We start from the raw sequence: 16,728 nt of genomic DNA, 5'->3' as shown, positions 1-16,728 counted from the left end.
ACAGTGGTGGAGCCACATGAGGACCTGATAGGCCTGGACCTTTCTTGCATTTTTTTTTTTTTTGGGTATGCTTTTGCTTGTATTTGTTAAATTTAACTTCAGTTTGTGTGCTTTTGGTTGAGTACTCGATAGTTAATTCACTATTTTGTATGTATAGAGTGTTGTTAAAAGAATTTATCTTCAAAGAAAACTCTCACAGTTGCAATTTTAAGCCATAATAATTATTGTTTTTTTGTAGCAAAACTGGTAAAAATGTCGGTGCTTATGAAATAATTATCTTTACATTTTGTATCTCTGTTCCTCTCCTTTAATTAAAAAATTTCATTCCTGTACAGAACTTTTCGTGTTCTTCCCCACCCCCCACCCCACAACCCCAATCTTTTTCTCGCTTAATTGATTAACTTATTATTAATTCATGTGATGTTAAATCTCTTGATCCCAGGTTACATCCTCAGTTATTACTTTGTTCATTTTTTGTTTCCTTCCAAAACTCAAGTTAATCAGTGTACAATTATGACGTATTCATAAGATAAATATGGTGCCATAAGTCTAAAAACTACATTATTACAACTTTTGAGTTTCTTATTCGACAAGTAAAACATGAATATAAGAAAATTTTGTCTGATAGAGTTTACTGGACTTACTTTATTAAAAATGGAGGATTCTCTTCCCCTGCTATTCTCATCTCATTCCATCCTCTCCTCTCACACATTGCTTTTTGTCTTATTGGCTCTATATATATATAAAAAAAAAAATCAATATAAGATGTTAACATGGCTTAACCATAACTGTTCAAGTAGGAGAGGAGAGGAGGGGAGGGGAGAGAGATTAGGAGGGGAGAGAATCCTCCTCCAGTAAAAATAACATACTTATCTTAGCTAATTTACACCAATTTAACTCAAGACTAATCATTCTCTAAAATATGAAGGCATAATATGTACTGATTTTCGAAGATTGTTGATTCTTATTGAAGATAATCCTACGATCAAGAATATTTTAGGATATGAAAGTAAAAGAGAAAAAGCCTTTTCAATCTAACTTCTTCATTATCATATACATATATATTACTATAAAATTCATTTGTACTAATATATGTTAATCAATTTAGTTTACGAGTATATTTAATTTCCTTGAAATCTTTACTTACAGTTGATACTTAGTTAATTTGACACACAAAACTAATACGTTTGCTAATAATTTTTAATACAAGTAGATCATACTATTATATGTGAACCTCACTTTTATTAGAGAATACATCAATTAGTGTATCAATTTTGTGTGTCCTATTAGATCGAAATTATTTACCAACTAAGTGTGCATCACTCCTAAGCATGGAATATTTGCATCATGCATGTGTCATGCTCCCCTAAGCTGCCACCCGAAAACTCAATTGTTGCTTGGGATTGTGCAAAATATTACCCAAATGCTATAAAGCAGAAAAAGATAAAGGAAAGTTTTGAGGTATGCTCAATGGCCCTTTAGCTGCAAACTTACACATTACATTACAGTGCTCCCTGGGCTCCACTTCCCTCCCTCACGTCTCTCCTCCTCACAATTTCTACAAGTGAGCATTCCAAGTCCCAGTAAAGGACGATCGATCGAGGACCAAGACTACCCAAAAATCTCGATGCAGCGTGTAATTAAGCTCAAGTCAACTCCTCTTGATAGTCGTTATATCGGGTTTGTCTTCGAGAGTTCAGCCTACTAAGTAGTCCGATCTTTTAAACAATTTTTATAGTTTAATTTTTTTAGAGTTAATCTCTACCGTTCATTTTCCAAACTACTCAGTAGTCGTGGACTATTGCAAAATAACTTAATAATACACAACAACTTATTACGCCAAATTTTGGTTACAAACAAATGTATATGTTATGTATTTGCCTTGAGTAAACAAGGTTGAGAAGGTCCAGACACAAAACAAAGACAAACACTGCTACATGAGGCTTTCACTGTGAGATTCATATCTAAAGACACAAAACAAAGACAAACACTGATACGAAGACAAAACAAAGACACAAAACATATGTATCTGTTCTGTATTTGCCTTGAAAATTTCTGACCATGAGTGAATGTGGTCTTCATTGTGAGATTCACATATATTCATGATCAAATAATGCTTAAGCGGCTGCATGCCACTTCTCATCGAGAAGAATATGGTCACTTTAAGAGAATAGATCAAAATATGTAAAACGTGTAGGATTGCTTACTCCTCTCTATGTGACTGCCAGTGTTGGAAAAATAGTAAAACAGATCGGTCTCATTGTTGACATACTTTCTAATATCTTTGAGTTCTACACACAATAATATGGTCCATTTCTATTAAAAATATGTTAGATATGAAATTTGTTGTGTGCAAAGTTTTAAAAGATGTTAGGCGCTAGTCGGCCGGCGAACTGAGGCCTAGCGCCTAGGCGGCGTTAGGAGGGGATATTTAGAACAATCGTTGTGTCTTTAATTAGCATTGTTTAAGAATGTATGAAGGTAAATTCAATTTATTGAACAGTGAGGGGGCGAAACTTTAAACTTCCGTACAATTTTTTTGCTTCAGTTTGCAACACGACATATAAGTCTACCCACTCGGAGTGTAACTTATGGAGATTGTTTACAACGTTAATCTAGCTACAACTTGAAGTAATGAAATTATACAATTGGATAAAGCTCATCAGTAATAATGGAGCACTAGTTAGGTCCCTCTCTCTTCTCTAATTTCTCTCTTGATGAGTTCTCTTAATTACTCTAATTATGATTAATTTGGCAAACTTATTTCATCAAGATCGTCCAAAGATAAGAACACTTCGTCCAAGCATGAAAGCTCTGTCCCATCATCATCATCATCATCATCCTCCTCTTCATCACGCTCGTAGACTCGACACAAAACATATCCACTGTATTCCTGAAAAGGAAAATATATATAGAAATAAGAATAACCGAAAATATTTTTTTGCATATGTACGGAAAACGATATAATTATTTTGCTTCTTGACGTAATATAGTACGTGAGTTGCCACGCATGCATTACTAACTGTTTTGGGTTGCCCTCTTCTTTTGGAAGATCTGGTGGTGGTGGTGGTGGTGGTGGAAGAAGAAGCACAATCTGAGGCTAACGAAGAGAGACGATACTCATGCATTATCCAATTAGTTTTGATCCCTGAATTTGGAGCTTCTCCAACATAAAACGTCAAATATCTTTTCATCCCAACTTTGCTGGTAGAATTAGAAGATGAGCTTGAAAAGATAGGTTCTTCAATGCCTAATGTTTTCCAGTACCCATTACTCGTGACCCGATTCTGTGCCTTCCTGCTGTAGAAGTACCACTGCTTGCCCTCGCTCAAAGCCTTACCTATATATGCATATATACAGTGAAAAAACTCATTAATTAATATACGAAAATTGTTCTCTTACCAGAAAATTTGACAATATTAACTAATTATACTGCTAGTCTGAATATATATGTGAATCAATCAGATACTTGCGTAGCAACGTATGTATATAAGTTTGGCAAGAGAGTCATGTAATATGTGCTAGTTGTATGTATATCAACTAGCCATTGTCACCTATATATATTCAACTATTCATTAATATGCATGGTACAAAAACAAGCATACCATTTAGTTCCCACGGATCATATGGGTAGAGATGGAGATCGGGAATGACATCAGGATGGAAAGGTAAGAGAGTTGCCTTACGTTGAAGGAAATGGACTACAAGTTCTTCGTCCGTCGGGTCAAATCGAAAACCAGGAGGGAGCTTAAACTGGTTATCTCCCATTAGGATCAAATATCAAACAATAACAAGAAGAGAGAAGAAGAAGAAGAAGAAGACGACGAAGTTATGTGATACAACAGCTAAGCTTTGGATATATAATTCGTGTAAACGAAGTCTTAGCTGAAGGTGATACTTATAGCTAGCTATAAAGAAAGCAATAGATCGAGATGAAGAGAGAAAAAAGATAAAAAATAAATATAAAAGAAAAGTGAGTGAGTGAGTGACGTGACGTGAAAAAGAAGGTGGGTTTTCATCAGAAATGGGAGTTGAGTTGATGGTTTGATTTATGATAAAGGTGCTTTGATATGCAAGGCGGCGGCCAACGAATGGATTGGGGGTTTGGAGGGACATGTCTGCGTGCAACACCCCCCACACAAAAAAAAAATGAAAAAACCAAAAATACTTGATTGTAAGAGTAAGTGGATATACACTTCTTTTGGACACTAACTTATGTAGGAGTCATTCTTCTTCCAATGACAATGTAACATTATTGTATCAAACAAATATTATAATTGAAATCATTCATTCTCTAGGAGAAAATATTCGCTTGGAGAATTTTTAGTCATTCATAAGAATCAAAATAAAATTACGTTTCAGTATGAAGATGTTACTTGTACGTTACGCCAATTTGTTGGACATATAAAAGATTCAGAGATATAGGAATTAAACGAATTTTCTTGAAATGATTTTAAATGGTAAATAATTCTGATTATAACGTTTGTACAGTAAAATAATGTCACACGGTCATTGAAAAAAATCATCCTCACAAATAAAGAGCAAAATCCAATATTTTTATTTGTTTATATATTCAATCATGTTTGTATATTTGGAATTTGATAAAATCGGAAAATTTGGAAAATATATTGTGGGTCTTCATCACCCCACTTCATGCTGATATCATGCCCCTCATTCTCAAATCTCATCCACGTGGCACACACGAATATGGGTTTGGTCGTGGACCAATTTGAGGTTCGAATTCGATGGGCCATCTTCCTTTTGGAGTGTGCCGAAACACCAATAATTATCATTAATAATTATTAAAAAGTGTTTTAACTAACTCGTGGCTTTTGCTTTCCCTTGCTTCTCTTAAAGAACACTAGTCATCAATGTCCCCCACCCTAAATTCACAAATCAGAGTCTTCAGAGTCAACGCAAAACTTTTTCTTTACTTTGGGAGTTTTTATTTTCCAAGTTTATCTTATACATTCTCTATAATTTCTATCACATAACATTATTATTTTTTATATAGTTAAGAATGATAGTTTTCGGCTCTTTATCTCTAACTTACTTTTACGTATAACCCTAAGAGCAACTCTTGCGGGGTAGGTTGCTCAGGGGCCAGACATTCAAACAGGACCAAATTGCTGGGGGGATAGGGTCCAGCGTTGGGTAGCCCGAGTGACAGGCGAGGCCCGAGGAGTAGGCCCGGCGTCAATTGCCAGCCCGAGGGCTACATCAGGCGCATGCGTTTCACGCGTGCGTGGGCGCGCGTCTTCCGACCAAAAAATAGGGTTGGGGCCCAGGCGCCTGTTTTGAAATGTTACCGTTGGGGAAGCCATGGCTTCCTCATGTCCGTTCGATTGCAACGACCTTATTTTATGGACCGTAGGATTTCCCACGGTAAAAAACATTTAAAAATCTCATTTAATTTCATCCGTTTGATCTAAGATCAACGGTCCACGTTATTAGGCTTTGTAAATTAAAAAAAAATAGTTAAAAATTCTAAAATGTTACCATTGTGCCACGTGGCACAATATGGAGTGTTGGAATTCAATTTTTTTAAATCCAACGGCAGAGATTAATTAGGTGAATGAAAAATTTTTTAAAAATTGTAAAAAATTATGAAAAATTATAAAAAATTTTGATTTTACTTTTCTATAAATACCTTCTCATTATTTTCTACCTTACACCACAATTTCATATTTTCTCAACTACTTTCAACCACATTCCTATCTTTCTCTCAAAGTTTGAATCCAATTTTTTTCCAACAAAATGACTACTCAAGCAGGTACGAATTGGACGCTTCTTGAAGATGTTGCATTGTGTACTAGTTGGGTTCAAGTTACTCATGATTCGCTTACGGGTAATGAGATGCAGTTGCGAGAAATGTGGAGTCTTATTCATACCAATTATCTTGAGAAAATGGGTGGGCAAAGAACTAAAGAATCCATGTCCAGTCGTTGAAAATTACTTAGCCAAGCGTTTAGTACGTGGAGAGACACCTTGGCACAAGCTAGTGGTAATCTTCGAAGTGGAGAAAATTTAGCGGATCAGGTAACAATATATTATTTATTTGTTTGTATTATTTAATTGTTAGCTACTTTCATTATAATTATTTGTTAGCTACTTTCATTATAATTATTTGTTTGTATTATTTATTTGTTACCTATTTTCATTATAATTATTTGTTTGTATTATTTATTTGTTACCTACTTTCATTATAATTATTTGTTTGTATTATTTATTTGTTAACTATTCTCATTATAATTATTTATTCTCCCGCATTGTGTAGGAACTTCAAGCACAAGCTTGGTATGGAAGCAGAAACTATGAATAATGATAGGGATTTTGGTGAAGAAAGAAGCATAAACTATGAATAATGATAAAGATCTTGAGAAAATTGGTGTGAGATTTCTGAGGATGGATGGTGGATTATATAGAGGATTCAGAAAGGATTAGGTTGTAGATAATGTCACGTGGCATGCCGTCATTCGTTAAAAATCTGATGGAAATCTAGCCTCAAAGATTGTAATCGGATTATGACACGTGGCACGATGTGATTGGTTAAAAATCTTATTAGAAATCCATCACCAATAATTGTCTTTTCAGATAATGACACGTGGCGCAATGACAACGATTAAAAATCTTATTGGAAATCCATCACCAATAATTATCTTTGCCGATAATGACATGTGGCGCAACGAGAACGATTAAAAATCTTATCCGAAATTACAAATGAAATTATTTTGAATTATTTTATAAATAAAAAAATACAAATATTTTATTGCTATTGGCTTTTCGGATAATGACACGTGGCGTAACGAGAATGATTAAAACTCTTATCCGAAATTACAAATAAAATTATTATGTATTATTTTATAAGTTAAAAAATAATATTTTATTGCCAATTGCTAGGGCTATTCAGTGTAGGGGTAGAGATGCAAAAGGCAATTGCCAGGGCAATTACTGTTCATTAAGGGCAGTTACTGTTCACTGGGTAGATTAAATAGTGAATAGCCTGGGGAGAGCTCCTACACTGGAGTTGCTCTAATGGATTCTTCCTCCTTTTATTTTATACATTTTCTCCTCTCTCTCTCTCTCTCTCATCTAGAGTAGACTCGAATGGAATTGGAACAAACCCTCGGATCCTCCTGACTCACTAACACGGATCGTTGAATTTTAATCCAATGACTACAAACAGGGAGGTCCCTCTAAAAGTTATAATAATTGTAATCGTTGGATCAAAATCTAACGGCCCGTGTTATTGGATCAGGAGGATCCTGAGGGTTTGCCTCGGAGGGGATCCAATTCCAACTCGAACTAGTAAATTTTCAGATGCACTAAAACTAGCTCATCGAAAAATATTATGTCTAAACATACTTGAAATGGTGATTGAAGTTGTTCTTAAAAGATGTGTAGTAATTTGGAAGCTCAGATTTATTATTGAGGATATTTGGATGCCAGCTTCTAATAGGGTGGTGCAGCTTTGAGATCATCTTATTCCTGTTGGAAACGCCATGACTTAACTACTTGCCTTGTGGTATGTGACCCAAACGGCTACATAACGAAAGAGCCACATCTTGTCAAGATTTAATTTTTACTGTAATGTTAGGGAGATCAAAATTTTAAACCAAATTTTACAAACCAAATGATGTATTACCAATAAATAAAAAAGGAAGTATTAACGAAACACTTCTAGTACTGTTCATTTTAATGAAAAATGACATTTTTACTCCAAATAATCACTTCTGGTACTATTCACTTACAACTCATTTTTGTCCTTTTGATTAAAACTCAAAGTTTTCAAACCATTTTCATTAGTTTTCTTTTAAAAAAAAGCACGTTGATTAACGCTTAAGTAATCATTCAATCATCAACAACATATCATTTAGTTTGCAAATTTGATTTAAAAAATTTGATCTCTTTAGAATTACCCTAATTTTTAGTTCCTACGTAGTTACAAGAAGTGAGTTTATAAAAATTTAATATTGAAAAAAACAAGGGAGCAGATCTTAAAATCTAGAGTAAATTGTAGCAATAATCTCTTAACTTTTAACTCAATTGAAGTAATGGTCCCTCAACTAAAAATTCATTATTATTGGTCCCTCAACTCATCAAAACTTTCAACTATGATCCCTTAACTAAAAATGCATTACCATTGGTCCCTCAACTGTAATCCAACTGGAAAAATGGTCCCTCAACTTTAACTCAATTGGAGCAATAATCCCTCAACTTTCACCGAATTATAGCAATGGTCCTTCCAACATAACTCATTTTGACAAAATTCTGACGAAGTTAACAAAAATGACCATAGCTACATATTTTGATGAATTGAGGAACAAATGATATTGGATTTTAGTTGAGGAATCATTGCTCCATTTTGATTAAAATTGAGGGATTATTGCTACAATTTACTCTAAAATCTAATAAGAAATAGGAAATTAATCATAATCCTTCTCATATACTAGAAAAACATATGATTATGCCATTGCCAATTCAAAATTCTGAAGCATGTTCAAGTACAAAATTCAAATGCAATGACAAGGTAAAATTTCGATGTCTGTAATTAGAAAGAAAAAAAAAAATCGATGTCAATATCAATGCGAACTTCCGAAAAAAAAAACAATCGAAAAAACTATAGATGTCAACTTAAACTAACAAACTGATGTGAATTGAAGATGACGCAAGTCGACATCAATCCTAGACCAAGCAAATACGGAGATGAGTGTCCAAACCAATCCTAGATAGCAACGAAAGCATGACTCATGTGTAAACGAGAAATTATAGTTTACAAAACATGGTCCACGCAATGAAATAGAATCCTCTTGTCCAGATAAACATGTAAGATTGTTCCAATAAACTTCTCTAAGCCACCACACATGTCATTATCATAAGCAAACTATCAAAAAGAAAAGAACTTATCCAACGAATTTGACCTCCGATACCAATGGTAGTCAGGAAAAGGCAGTAGCAATCGTTTGATTCGAACTAAGCTGCTTATTTAGTGATCTGAACTTATCCTTGAGCCTCTTGATCTGCAAATTCAAAAGTATGTCAGACAAATGTGTGCAAGCACGCGTGAAGTGGGTAAGAAAGAGAGCAATTTGAGAGGTTATAAGTGAAATAGAAACACAAGGCATAATTGAAATACCCTTTTAATCTCAATTTCTGCATCTCGCTTTCGCTGGCCTAATAAGTGTCTCAGATTGGTGATATCAAAAATATTATCCAAGTCATCCTCAAAAGCAGATTTTAAGTCTTCTCTAAGCAGTGCAGGCAACTTATCTACAACAGGCATCAGAAGAAAGCAGTTGAACTGCAAAACAATGGCACAAGTTATTATACAAAACAAAACGTCCCATTAGAGGGTTGATAGTGTTTATATGTGTGTGTGTGTGTGTCTGATTTAAAACTATCGAAACAAGTCATTATTCACTTTGCCTGAAATATCGACCAAATAGCATGCTAGTTACCACTTCCACTTACTCAGTTACATTTGGAAAGAAGCAGTTTATATTACAAACCTTCAACTCTGCAGAGGCTAAGAAATATTCCTTTATGCCATGAAATATCTGCTGCACCAAAGCATAAACGATCCTTTCAGATGAAGGAGCCAGCCTCCTATTCCAAAGTGTACTATCTAAAAGATCAGCCAGCCTTGTTTCTGTTGAATGAATAGAAGATGTCAAATCAGTGCCAGATGCCACATGACTGAGCTTCACATCTCCCCGTGACTTTGTATCCTTCTCACTGGTGACTGACCCAAAGGATGAATCTTGAGAAAGACCAGCAGATGCACCACTACCACCTGTCGTGGCATGTTCTGTTCCAGCGAAAGAGTCTAAAAATTGACGTAACCCAGCTCGATTCTACTAATTAGGCATCAAATGACATCAAATAATTAGAGCAAGTAAATGTGATAGGGAAAATCATGCAATATAATGAATCCTGTAGAAATAATAAGGTTTGAATGCTCCCTTTTCAGGTTCCACAATATAAAAAATATATATACATAAAGCATTCGTATGTGGGTTATTAGCTATATACTAACAGCATATTAATTGGAATATTATGTCCTTTTCCTTCTGATAAGTTATTTTAGGGGGTTGAAATCAAACTTAGTGTTTATATGGCATAAAAGACAATTCTTTTAAAGCCCCTAACGGACTTTTAGTATTTCAGATGTTAATCTATTTATCCTAGTAGGTCTACAACAGTAATCTTTTTTTTTTATCTTTTTCTCAGCCAGAAAGTGAGAAAGAAGTTATCTCCTCGTTTCCAGGTGGTTCAACTAGAAAAGAGCATTCGTTAACTGTTTTCACTGCTATATCTTCCTTCTAAATCTATTTCATCACTGCACAATCAAACTCATTCAAATTTTTGTAAATACACCAATTTGAAATTACAGCATAAGACATGTAAGAATGCCTTCGTAGTCAACTATAATTACCTTGTTGTGAAGAGACCAGGTCACGTAACGGGTGGTGCTTACTAAATCCTCCATGCATCTGCAGCAAAAACATATTTAACAGAAAATGGTTCAGGTGAAGAAAAGCGGGATATACAAGACATACACATTCTTGGGGATTGCATCAATTCTTAATTTCACTTGAAGTATAATCAATCAATAAACTGGACATTAATGTTTTCCTGCTGCATTTAATGAAAGAATATCATATTTAATTACCTGAACAATGTTTTTATGTGTCTAGTTTGAAAGATTGACTGAAAATAACCTTAGCGGATAGCATTAGCCATGTACGAGAATTCTAGCTCATCAGTTCCAAAAATTTATGTAATTTACCAAATGCAGCATCTAGGGAATCGATCTAGGTTAGATGTGGTTCATTGCATCCATGCAGCCACGCAACCAGTAATTGGGTATTCCTCCTAAATTTCCACATTTGTTTCTTGTCTTCCTCGTGCAGGTTTGATGAATGCAAGACATTTCCTTCATGAACTGAGTTTAGATCTTTAGGTGAAGCTGGTTTTTGGTAGATTTTAATGGGAGTCAAGATGTTTGCTTTTGGGCACTTTTTCCTCTTAAAATTTCCGTAGTTCCATAGTGACTAAAGGTTTTTCTTAAGAGAGGCAGTATGCATTTCTTGGATCAATGAGTGGCATTCCATTTGGAAACCTCTCAAAAGGCCCTACATTGCCCGAATAAATTTTGATGAATCAGTAAAACATATTACCGAAAATTTTATAGGTTTTATCATTTGTGATTCTAAATAACAGGAAGTTTGGTGTAACATACTGTTCTAATGACTAAATGGAGACCTCTGAAAGATGGTTTGGATGAACAGTTAGAGATTGCTATAAAAAGATTAGGTAAAGTAATATTTATTAGTAGCTGATTTAACTGGTTAATCTACCATGTTGGATGCCTTGCAACTATAATTTGAGACATTTAATTCTTTCAGCACACATTGATCATGTGGTGGCTAACACAAATTTAGAGAAGTCAGCGCTTCAATAGATGCCCCCATAACTATTGACGCAAACTAGAGGAAGATTGACATAAAATCTTCTGTCTATGGTTGTAAACTGTATTAAATTTTGATTCCTTTGATTTAGTTATGACATGCTTGTTTTAATGTATCGAAAATGAAAATAAATAAATAATAAACACAGCGGGTACTCACTTACTAAATAGTAATATATATAAGTAACAAAGTGGCTTACTTTTCACGACAAGCCCTTTCGGTAGATTCTGCAAAATCATTGAAAGCAGAAGCAACACGCCTCAGAAACACCTCATGGCCACTTAAATACTCACCATCTTTCTGTAGAAAGCAAGATAGAAATTGCAAGAATTAACTGCATAGAACTTGAGGAGTTTATATGCACACAAGATTTGGAAACCGCTAACCAACACAACAGTGTAGTCCATACCTGAAGAAGATAGACTGATATAGGAAGTAATCTCTTCAGAATGTGCAAGAGCCTACAACCTAACTGCATGAGTAGAAAATATTAATTTTCTCACAGATGGCTAAGAACATGATGGTCATAACAAGATATTTACTTGCGAAATAATATGTAGTCTGATTCACCACAAAAAAGTATAATTTGAAGCAGCACATCGCACACGCACCCTCGTGTATATGGAAGGAATGAAAAATGGGAAATTATTGAGAGAAATTATTCCTCACCTGATGAAGGAAAGGCTCAAACGTATCACGTGCCTTTGCAACAGCTATTACACAAGCTGTCCTGATTTATCGAAAGTAAATTTGAAATGGAATAGGGATTAGTAATAGAAAGGAAAAAAAAACTTCAAGAAAAAATTTGGACCACAAATATTGCAGCTTAAAAATCAGAATCACAAGTATGACATATAATAAAATCATAGATACCTTGAGTAGTTTGTTCCATCATGTAAATCTTCCACTCCACATGCATTTACAATTTCTTCCCTCGTAATTGGAGGGCATTTTATACCTCCAACTACAAAACGGAACTCAGCCATGGCACGATGGTATTGTGCACCCCCATATAGACGCATTCCTGCATTCTGCACAAACGGGTAAACAGTGCTTACATGCATGTATATGAAACTCTAAAAAATAAAGTCAGTTTGGGTCCAGAAGACAAGAAACAAGTCTACATATTTCAGCCTAGTAGAAACTTTAACCTAGATGTTTACGAGAGAAACAGAAAAGGCAGCATCGCACAGTTTGGTGTTCATATTGGAAAGGACAGCAAGAAGCCAGGCTGACTCCTACATTTAGAAAGAAAAACAAAACAAGCCACAAAAGAGGGGGGGGGGAGAGAGAGAGAGAGAGAGAGATTTCAGTGTGGCAATGTTTCTCCCACAAGCCATGCAAACGCAAAAGAAAATTTACTCTCTGAGAATTCTATAACTTACAGGTATAAGCTTGTGAGGGAACTGATGGCCATCACTGCTAACAAATGCCCCTCCATTAGTCCTCTCGTCCTGTAGCGTTTCACCTTGAGAAAGAAAGGGTATATAAATGAAACTAAAATAGCAAAGACTCCAGCAACACAACATGAAATAAATTCCCATCACTAGTCCTCTCATCCTGTACTGTTTCACCTTTAGTAACCATATGCTTAAATAGTTTGTGATTAACCGATAAACAACTTAAGATTATTTACCAAATTTATCTGGAGGTGCAACAACTGTTCCTTTTAGTAGCAATGATAACTGAGGAACAAAGCAAACTTTTGTCAGTAAAAACACACATAAAACCAAACAATAGTTTTTAGAACATTAAATTTCAAATGAAAAACTAAAATCTAAAACATCCAAACTAATGAAAAAAAATAAACGATAACATAAAAGGTTTCATAAAATCATGAGACTTCTATTGTAAGCACAAATCAAACACAGCTGAGCATTATGAATAGTCACATGAATTTTTCCACCCCAACAATTTGAAGGGAAACAAAAGGAAGACCCTAATCTACTTTTGACCGATGTCCTTAGAGGGAGGTCTCAATGTGGTCCTAACCTTTAGCACTATTGCGTGAGGCCATTCTACTGCCCACAGATAAAGTACAATACACCAGCCACGGAAGATTCAGATACTAAGATATGAATAACAATAACAAATGACTACTCGAAAACGACAACATCTAAACTACAGAAACCTTTGTCAAGAACAGATCATGAAATATTCTTCCTTTCTCCTTTAGTTTCAGTTCATCCAAAGTGCTGCATAAAAAAAATAACGCAATATAACCAACCAATATAAAAGAAATCAATGAGAAAAATGAGAAAACGTTTATAATATCAGAGAAAACAAAATTTGCTTAACCTTCCTGGTCAATGGTCTGATCAAAGTTTAAGCAAATAAAGTGCCATAAATTTCATCCAGTCTGTATATTGCCCTAAAGGGATGTGCTTTGTAAGTTAAAACTGTGGACCTGAGTTCTTGATTTATTTCATTCATCTTTCTTGTTGCGCTGCGGAACTCCTTCTCAAGAAGTGGAATGATTAGTGGCACATTATCCATATACCTTGCAAAATTTGATTTCCAAACTTTTAGCCATGGACCTTAGCATGTTGTCACTATTATTATCAGAATAGGAAGGACCGAAGTATTAATAACCTTTTCTGTAGCAATTCTTCCAAAAACGACCTAAGTTTGCTTACACCTATTCGACTTCTTTCTTGCATTGACAGTGACCGGCCCATTTTCTCCTCCAAGCTTGCAACATCTTCCATCTCTCTTAATGATATTGCCTGTATAAGAAAATGGTGCAAACCGGCCATCATTTAGAGCCATAAAGAAGCAAACTCTGACTTCAAAAGTTGCCACTGAGGGTCAGTGGATTAAATTATCACACTCAATGAAATATAGTTACTAAATAATACTGATATACTTTAAAGCTTAATGTTTATATCATTAAATGATAAAAACAATAATCTGCAGCGGAATATTGGCAACCATCAATTAGGTTGCCGAATTAACATCACAACCCTTCCTCTTTTTTTTACTCTCCGAAAATGAATAGAGGGTGAGCATGAATACCTTTTTGAACTCATCATTAGATCTGTAAACCGAATCTTGGCCTACACCAACTCTTCCAGAGGGCACAGAAGTGAAAAAGGGAGAGTCTCCCAAGATACTCCCATCGAGCATACAAGTGGGAGGTAAGAGAAATACTTCCACATCCGAGGCACGAGAAAACTGGGGTATTTTGGTATCAAGTTTTGTTGAGACAATCACAGTCCTTGAGAGCTCGGGATCAATCTGCACACAATGACCAAGGTAAAGCTTGACCGGAAAGAGTAAAATCAATACAACACAATGCATAAACAGAACAAAAGAAGCAATACCTGCATTACAACCCTTCTTGTAGTTGCATTACTCCAGTCACTGCAATCTTCAAGACACAAAATTATAAACTCCTTATGCTGCATTTTCGCTCGTACAAGTGCTTCAACAGCACGAGCTTGGCCCTGTCATCATAATCAATTACAAATTTACGATGCAACACTATCGAAATTTGGAATACGGTCACCAATGAAACCATCATGTTTTCGACTCGAAATTCAAACATTATTGACAATGGGAAACCTGTAAAGCTCGATTCTTTGGACCAGGAGCAGGAGCGATTAGTCCAGGAGTGTCGATAATGGTAAGATTTGGGCAATACTTGTACTCCACTCGAATTATGATCTCCTTGGAGGAGAAGAGACAAGGCTCCTTCTCCAACCTCATGTTCTCAGCTTCAATGTAGGCTTGAATTTCTTGGAGCGAGAGAGGCTTTTCGTAATCGGAATTGGAATCCGAGGGCAGGAGGAGGCGGCAGACGGGGGAATGGGCGTGGGGATCGTACTTCATGTGAAGGGTGATGGGACGGCGGGTTTTGGTGCCGCCGCCGACGTGGTTAAACTGGAACCCCATGAGTGCTTCCACCAAGGCGCTCTTGCCGTCGGTCTGGTGGCCCACCACAAGCACCGCTGGCGCGTCGAATGGAGTGTCGAAGGCCTGCGCAAGGCCGTGGAGTTCGTTGTAGGCTTCGTACAGACGGCACTGCTCCTCCTCCTCCTCCGCCGCCCAATTATTTTCATTTTCCGCCGTTTCCGCCTCGTCCCTCGACATTGCTGCGCCGCTGCTTCTGTTACTGGTAGAGTGAAGTGGCGTAGGCCAGTTGATAGTGTACGTACGATTATTCAGATGGAAACTCGGAGTCGGACGTTTCAAACGTTATCTCTTTCTACTGGAAATGATTTGTTTTTGTCTTTTTTCTGTCTCTCAAGTCTCGACTAAAAACATTATAAAATATTGAGTATAAAAAATAGGATGAATGTGGATTTAGTTTCTGATCTATCACTTCATTGAAAATTAGGTCTTGATTTATTTTTTTCGGTAAAATAAATCCTTAAATTCATTAGAAATTGTTAATTTCATCCTTACTATTATATTCAAAGCTATTTTATCCAATTTTTGTCAACTTAAGTCACTTGACACACTTTAGAGTAATACCATCATTTTCTCGTCTATAAGTGTTTAACATTTCATATAGGTTGCGAATTTAATGTCTAATTTACCCTCAAAAGTTAATTTACACTATTTCTTTATAAAAAAAAACTACTAATTTCTCCTCCAAAGTTAACTTCATACACTATTTCTTTATGAAAAACTACTAATCTACCCTCCAATGTGCATCACATGCAAGTAACGTAACTTAAATTGACGGAAAATTGAATATAGTAGCTTCAAATATAACATTAGGGATGTAATTTGCAGATTTTTATAATTCAAGGACTAATTTTTTTGAAAAAAAAAATAGTTTAGGGACCTAATTTTTACTAAGATGATAATTTAGAGACTAAATTGGCAGTTTACCCTAAAAAAAATATAAGATATCAAAAAGTCTGTAGAGAGTTCCATTTTGAAAGAGTCTCTTTAGTATTTTTTGAAGAAATAATATCATTAAATTGTAGTGTTCAAACTAGTATTTTTATTACCGATTATGTATAGTTTTTCATCCTTAAATAGTAGTTTATTTGTGATTTTCTTATTTTGTAGGACTATATGCAAACAAAGGATTTTCAAGGGGAAATTTGGAGCTCATATAGAATTATAACAAACTTTTAAAGTTTATAATAATTATAATAAAAAATTGATGTGAAAGTACTAATATACCTTTAATGCATCAAATTTTATTCCTTGAAGTCATGTCTCATCCTTTCCCCCTCCTTTTATTTATTTTCTTTGAACCACAGGTGTAGTGCGGTATTGTTGATTGTGTCTGCTGAGCACC

General features: G+C 35.3%; 2 protein-coding genes across 4 annotated transcripts; both read right to left on the bottom strand.

Moving 5' to 3' along the window:
* Positions 1-2,476: 2,476 nt before the first annotated feature.
* Positions 2,477-3,920, bottom strand: LOC126632692 (NAC domain-containing protein 104-like). 3 transcript variants are annotated; one of them, XM_050303141.1, is made up of 3 exons: positions 3,606-3,920; positions 2,997-3,340; positions 2,477-2,893 (listed from the first exon to the last, which is right to left on the bottom strand). In XM_050303141.1, the coding sequence occupies exons 1-3, from the start codon at positions 3,766-3,768 to the stop codon at positions 2,747-2,749; spliced, it is 654 nt and encodes a 217-aa protein (XP_050159098.1). In that variant the 5' UTR covers positions 3,769-3,920; the 3' UTR covers positions 2,477-2,746. The 3 variants fall into 3 exon arrangements, with proteins under 3 accessions (XP_050159098.1, XP_050159100.1, XP_050159099.1); XM_050303143.1 differs by having other exon boundaries at positions 3,020-3,340; positions 3,606-3,918; XM_050303142.1 differs by having other exon boundaries at positions 3,024-3,340; positions 3,606-3,914.
* Positions 3,921-8,710: 4,790 nt separating this feature from the next.
* Positions 8,711-15,722, bottom strand: LOC126631926 (dynamin-like protein ARC5). Its single transcript, XM_050302133.1, is given in 17 exon segments — positions 8,711-8,947; positions 8,949-9,020; positions 9,137-9,301; positions 9,510-9,854; positions 10,436-10,493; positions 11,671-11,771; positions 11,881-11,943; positions 12,141-12,201; positions 12,345-12,502; positions 12,857-12,939; positions 13,108-13,156; positions 13,603-13,666; positions 13,879-13,971; positions 14,064-14,197; positions 14,487-14,708; positions 14,795-14,917; positions 15,036-15,722. Coding segments are annotated over 17 exon segments (2,379 nt in total). The 5' UTR covers positions 15,564-15,722; the 3' UTR covers positions 8,711-8,887.
* Between the last annotated feature and the right edge of the window lie 1,006 nt (positions 15,723-16,728).

This window comes from Malus sylvestris, chromosome 8 (assembly GCF_916048215.2).
Source record: "Malus sylvestris chromosome 8, drMalSylv7.2, whole genome shotgun sequence".
In the NCBI taxonomy this organism is placed as follows: domain Eukaryota; kingdom Viridiplantae; phylum Streptophyta; class Magnoliopsida; order Rosales; family Rosaceae; genus Malus; species Malus sylvestris.
The sequence above is the reverse complement of the archived record's forward strand: the minus strand, read 5'-3'. Positions and strand labels throughout refer to the sequence as shown.

What these genes read in the sequence shown, in the direction of transcription:
- LOC126632692 (XM_050303141.1), bottom strand. Translation starts at nt 3,768, where the DNA reads ATGGGAGATAACCAGTTTAAGCTCCCTCCTGGTTTTCGATTTGACCCG. An exon ending in TGATCCGTGGGAACTAAATG is followed by an intron (nt 3,341 to 3,605) that starts GTATGCTTGTTT and finishes ATGCATATATAG; the next exon opens with GTAAGGCTTTGAGCGAGGGC. An exon ending in ATGCATGCGTGGCAACTCAC is followed by an intron (nt 2,894 to 2,996) that starts GTACTATATTAC and finishes TTTCCTTTTCAG; the next exon opens with GAATACAGTGGATATGTTTT.